This window comes from Erigeron canadensis, chromosome 2, assembly GCF_010389155.1.
Source record: "Erigeron canadensis isolate Cc75 chromosome 2, C_canadensis_v1, whole genome shotgun sequence".
Lineage (NCBI taxonomy): Eukaryota > Viridiplantae > Streptophyta > Magnoliopsida > Asterales > Asteraceae > Erigeron > Erigeron canadensis.
In genome coordinates, this window is record NC_057762.1 from 16,970,582 (window position 1) to 16,976,892 (window position 6,311).

The window sequence follows — 6,311 nt, forward strand, 5'->3', positions numbered from 1 at the left end:
AGCCAAAGGCGAGCCTTGCGTAAAGGCTTGGTTAAGAATGAAAAGACTATTAGATTGCTTACCTCCTGAAAAGAGAGACATCAAGAGTCAAGTAAAAGAATTCTACAATGGATTAAACGTGCGAGCAAAGAGGATGTTCAATGAAGGATTGGTGAAAAGTATCATACTATCCGAACCAGAGAGGATAGTAAAATTAACCAGCGCCGCTGGGGACACAGACCAGCGCCGCTGGCCACCCATCTGGAGACAACCAGCGCCGCTGGAACTCCTTCAGGTGATAACCAACGGCGCTGGGGACCTACCAGCGCCGCTGGTACCCTTCAGGATGGCAACCAACGCCGCTCCCCATCCACCAACGCCGCTAGTACCCCTTGCAGCTCCGGTTTTTGTGAAATTAAACCCGTTTCCAACATCAACAGCTCTAGAAATCAAACATCGATCGACGTGGAAATGGTTGAAGCTACTGAAACACGAAAGAACTTAGAAAGCTTGGAGGAGAAGAGAGGATTCAACGTCAAAGAAGCTATAAGTCACTTCGAACGAACACCAACGGGTGTTGGCCCTAGGCCTAACCCATACTCCTCAACCTAGTCCCTAGGCCGAGTCCAGCTGAAGACTCGTTAAACTTAGTGCTTCTTGGGAGGCAACCCAAGCAGTAATTTTTCTTTTTATTTTTCATTTCTTAGGAAACTGTGACTAATTGCAACTAAGTGATTGTTTTGAATTTTATCATTCATGATACTTTATGAGTATGTTTTGAGTATCACAGATGCAAGCTTTTAAGGATAAAAGGAAACAAGTAACTTATTGTAATCGTACTTTATGTTTTATTTTTTGTTTTAGCACGTATTTTTCCATTTTTATATTATGATTGAAGTTTGCAGGAGTATATTGCTTTGTAGTCTGAAGGAAACCATGCACTTGGCCAAAAGCTAAGTGTGGGGGAGTTCGAGCATCAAATCGCAGAAGAAATCAGACTTCGGAACACGTACAGGAGTCACAAGCGCCGCTAAAGACACTCTAGTGCCGCTGGGACTGCATCAGGGCAGCCCAGTGCCGCTTGCACCATCACCAGCACCGCTCCTAGGGCAGGAATGGCAAGTAGCGCCGCTAGGCACCTCACTAGCGCCGCTGGAACCTCAACCAGCGCCGCTACCCGCTCCACCAACTCCGCTTACAGCTCCGTTCTGCGCACCAGGTCGCCAAAAAACCAAAAAAATCAGAAAAACCCAAGAATCTAAAAAAATTAAAAAATCAGAAAATACCAAAAAGAAAAGAAGATGGAGACGCAACAATGGATCACCATCAAATGGAGATGATTGAAGTTATCAGAAGCTCATCATGTTTAAGTTGCTCCAAATTTGCCATCTTCAAATACCAATCATGCAATTTCAGACCCGGGAAGTTTCGTTAATCCTATTTATATTTACTTTTTACGTGTTTTTCCTATTACCCTTTGTTTTCTATGTCTATTACCCTTTGTTTGATTTGAACAAGTTTTCTACTACTTATTTCATGCAAATTTAAGTTTTTAAAGTGTCTGAAAACTATTTTGAGAATATAAGCTTTGTAAGTAGACAAAAGCTGACGATAATTAAGCAATATTAGCTTGGTAGGATGAACGGTTAGTTAGAATTGGTAGCTTAAATATAAATTTGCGGTTGTTCATGTTTCCAACTGTATTAGAGCTTAGACTGAAACTGTATGCGATTATGTTTGCGATAGCACACTTAACCGTACTTTAATATACCTAGCAATTTAGAGCTTTCTAGTTATTAGCATAGGTGTATTAATTGGACTTAATATAAGTGCTTGTGTAGGAAGTAGTTTAGATGTATGGTTCACCTTAAATCTCACACTATTTAATGTAAACTAGATGCATGCGGAGTAGGATTATGAGTCATCTGGGATCTCTGATAATGTCTATTACATGAATAATGTAGTAAATCTAAAGAAAGGCAATCAATAGATTAATAAAAGTTTAAAAAACTAATAACGAGTAAAATCTATAAATACATCGAGTTATGTTGCTCTGCGCGTGAGGAATCACCGACCTGTCACCGCTGTCTCGATGTGAACTTTTAGTTGAGTTATTTCGCTCTGCGCGTGAGGAATCACCGACCTGTCACCGATGTCTCAACTATTAAAGATGATAATATTGTATGACTATTTTTGTATTTAGCTAGCGAGCATGACTGTAGTTCAGGAGTATATCTATGTAGTGACTCACAAGTGCACACAACTTGAAATATAAATGCCTTGCTAGTAGCTAGTAGTTAGTTCTAGTCAACCAGTTACTCAACCAGTTCTAAAGCCCAGTACAACTGGTCAACAGTCCTTTAGAGGCAAAGAAAAGGAAACTGGAGGATTCAAGGAACCAGTTGGAAAAAAATGTTTTAAGTGTCATGGTTTTGGTCACTTCCAGGCACAGTGTCCTAACCAGCGAGCACTCACTGCTAAAGAGATTGAAAGCTTACCAGATGTTGATACTGAAGAAGATGAACCAGTGTATTATGAAGATGAAACTGAAGAGACATGCATAGGTGCAAATGTTGGAGAGATGCTAGTGGTAAGAAGGGTAATGCATACTGATGAAATTGTAGATGACACTGCCTAGAGAGAAAATATTTTCCATTCTAGATGTACTGTTAAAGGCAAGGTGTGTAGTATGATCATTGACGGTGGGAGTTGTGCTAATGCTGCTTCAACTTATATGGTGGAAAAACTGGAATTGCCTACAGTTAAGCATCCCCGTCCTTACAAGTTGCATTGGCTTAGTGAAGGATCTGAGGTAAAAGTGAATCGACAAGTTACTACTCCTTTTTCCATTGGATCTATTTATCAAGATAAAGTTGTTTGTGATGTTGTTCCTATGGATGCTTGTCATATTTTGTTGGGTAGACCATGGTTGTTTGATAATTATTCTATTTCTTAAAAATCTTCATTTACCTTTATAGATCTTTGATCTTGGTGGTTTGGAGTGATCCCTTTATCTATAATTGTGGTGGTTCATCCTTTATCAATTATAATGGTGAGATCCAAAATCTTCGATTCCTTTATCTGTGTTTGTGGTGGCTAGACCTTTATCAAACATAGTGGTGGGTTGGAGTGTTTTCTTTATCCTTGGTTCTGGTGGCTTGGCCTTTACGAATCTTGGTGGTGGATTCTTTTATCTATCATTTTATATATCGTCTTGTTTTGTTGTTTATTTCATAAAATCCAAAAAATACCAAAAATAGTTGTTTTGAATTCCGCTGTGCTTAGTTTTTCGCGTGATTTACGCATCAGAACCAGTCTTATGCTTGGAGGCAAAAGAATACATCTGCAGAAATTCAACTCATTTAGCATGCCTTTGATTCAGTTTGTGCTGCCCGTTAATGTACTTGAGAGCTTCATGATCAGAATACAAAACAATCTGCTTTGGTTTTTAGTGAGACCAATGATCAATAGCTTGAATAATGGCATAAAATTCCTTGTCATAAGTACTATAATTCAGCTTGGATCCATTCAGCTTTTCACTAAAGTAAGCAATTGGTTTTCTATCTTGTATCAACACAGCTCCAATGCCAACACCACTAGCATCACATTTAAGTTCAAAGAGTGAATCAAAATTAGGCAAAGAAAGGACAGGAGCTGAACTCAGCTTCTCCTTTAAAGATTGAAAAGCAGCCTGAGCTGACTTAGGCCAACTGAACACCCCTTTCTTTAGACAATCGGTTATAGGAGCAACAACTGTAAAGAAATCTCTCATAAACCTTCTATAAAATGAGGCTAAGCCATGAAAACTTCTGGATTCAGTAATAGAAGAAGGAATGGGCCAGGATCTGATTGTTTCAACCTTGGATGGATCCATAGAAATGCCCTCCTTAGAAACCACATAGCCCAAAAATACAACACTACTAACCATAAAATTACATTTCTCTAACTTGCCATAGAGGTGGTGTTTTCTTAACAGCTCAAACAAAACTTCCAAATGTTCCAGGTGTTCCTTCTCAGGTTGAGAATAAACCAGGATATCATCAAAGTATACAACCACAAACTTGCCAATAAGAGGCCTCAACACTTCATTCTTTAATCTCATGAAAGTGCTGGGTGCATTAGATAGTCCAAATGGCATGACAAGCCATTCAAACAACCCACCTTTAATCTTGAAGGTTGTTTTCCACTCATCTCCTTCCTTTATTCTGATATGATGGTAGCCCCTTCTCAAATCTATCTTTGAAAATACACTAGACCCATGTAACTCATCAAGCATATCATCCAATCCAGGAATGGGATATCTATACTTGATAGTGATGTTGTTGATGGCCCTGCTATCAATACACATACGCATAGAACCATCTTTCTTTGGCACCAATAAAGATGGAAGAGAACAAGGACTCATGCTAGTTCGAACATAGCCTTTAGCAATCAGCTCATCTACTTGCTTTTGTAACTCATTAGTCTCATTAGGGGAACATCTATATGTAGCTTTATTAGGAAGAATTGACCCTGGGATCAGGTCAATCTGATGCTCAATCCCTCTTTTTCAACATCAATTTGACTCATAAATAAAGATCTATCAGCCCTAGTGCTTGATTCAGCTTTATTAATCTCATTGGGTCTTAGAGAAGTCAGTGTGACTTTCTTCCCATTAATAAACAAAGAGTAAGTATTTAAGTGACCATTGTGGTACACATACTTATCATATAACCAAGGCCTACCAAACAGTAAGTGACAAGCATCCATAGGCACAACATCACAAGTGACTTCATCTTGATAAACAGCACCAATAGAAAAAGGAATAACTACTTGGCGATTAACTTTTACCTCATTGCCTGGGCTGAGCCATTGTAGTTTGTATGGGTGTGGGTGCTTGGTAGTTGAAAGACCCAGCTTGTCCACCATATAGGTAGATGCAGCATTAGCATAGCTTCCTCCATCAATAATCAGACTGCACACCTTTCCTTTGATAGTACACCTTGAATGGAATGTGTTTTCCCTTTGAGCTTTATCATTAGAAGCTTCATTAGCATGCATTGCTCTTCTAATTACCAACATGTCACCAACATCAGCTTCAACAAACTCCTCTTCACTAGGATCTTCATCATAAGTACACTTGTCTTCATACTCAGCTTCAGCCTTTAGTTCTTCAACTTCTTTTAGTGTAAGAGCCCTCAAATTGGGACACTCAGCTTGGAAATGTCCATACCCATGACACTTGAAACATCTCTTCTTAGGCTCCTTTGACCCTTCTCCAATCTTCTCTTTTCCAGTATGAACTTCTTTAAAGATAGGATTCTTGGCAGGTACAACAGGTTTAGGAATGGACTTATAGGCTGACTTCTTTTTTAGTTGTTTCTCAAGCTGAATGGCCAGCTTACAAACACCTTCAAATGTCCACACAGGCTGCAACTCCATCTTCTCAACAATTAAGGAATTCAGACCACCCATAAATCTTGCAATAGTATGCTCTTCAGCTTCCTTCACCCCTGTTCTGATCTTAAGTTGTTCAAACTCCCTTATATACTCAACAACCTCCTTACTACCTTGTTCCAAGCTGTTCATATGAATATAAAGCTCTTACTTATAAGCTTGAGGAACAAACCTCTTTTGCATAACCTCATTCAGCTTTGACCAGGTCTTGACTTTACTTTTACCCTTATATTCTCTTTCACCCTTCATGTTTTCGTACCAAGCTGATGCATACTTACTCAGGTTAATAACAGCAACCTTGAATCCTTTTCTATCATCATACCCCTTAATTTCTATAATTCTGTCCATAATCTGAACCCATTCAAAGTAATCTTTTGGGTTTGAAGAACCAACAAAATCTGGTGGGTCTACCTTAATATCTTTAACATCAACCTTATGCCTCCTATGCCTCCTCCTAGGCTGACTGGAAGCATCAGACTCGCTAGAAGATCTAGGAGTACTATCAGATCCAAGACTAAGGTCTTGGGAACCAGAACCCCTTTCACTAACAGCAACAACTTCTCTATTTAACCTCACACGACCATCTTCTAGCAGATTAACAACCCTTCCAAGCTGTTCTTGGAGAGCTTCGATCTGTCTATCCCTTCTAAGATTATGAGCTTCTTCCAAAATCATATTTCTTCTATAAGCCATACTTTAACAAAGAAAACTCAGAACAACTATCAAACAACACAACCCCAAGGACAAAAAGATTAAGAAAACTTTTTTTGAACCTTTCTTTAATACTAATCTGATGTGAAATTTAGGTAAAATACTCAGAGTCAGACTGAGTCAACTCACAAAACACAAGCACAGCGGAATTAAAACTAATTTTGTAGGATTTTTCTGAATTTATA

General features: G+C 39.0%; 1 protein-coding gene across 1 annotated transcript; it reads right to left on the bottom strand.

Moving 5' to 3' along the window:
• Positions 1–3,956: 3,956 nt before the first annotated feature.
• Positions 3,957–6,108, bottom strand: LOC122587790. Its single transcript, XM_043759955.1, has 4 exons — positions 5,588–6,108; positions 4,682–5,539; positions 4,045–4,523; positions 3,957–3,988 (listed from the first exon to the last, which is right to left on the bottom strand). The coding sequence occupies exons 1-4, from the start codon at positions 6,106–6,108 to the stop codon at positions 3,957–3,959; spliced, it is 1,890 nt and encodes a 629-aa protein (XP_043615890.1).
• Between the last annotated feature and the right edge of the window lie 203 nt (positions 6,109–6,311).

Excerpts from the sequence above, each read along its gene's own strand:
- LOC122587790 (XM_043759955.1), bottom strand. The coding sequence starts at position 6,108 with ATGGCTTATAGAAGAAATATGATTTTGGAAGAAGCTCATAATCTTAGA. Across the intron at positions 4,524-4,681 it reads AGGCCTTGGTTATATGATAA|AGGGATTGAGCATCAGATTG; the intron begins GTATGTGTACCA and ends ATGTTGAAAAAG. Across the intron at positions 3,989-4,044 it reads AGTGTTGAGGCCTCTTATTG|GAACACCTGGAACATTTGGA; the intron begins GCAAGTTTGTGG and ends CAACCTGAGAAG.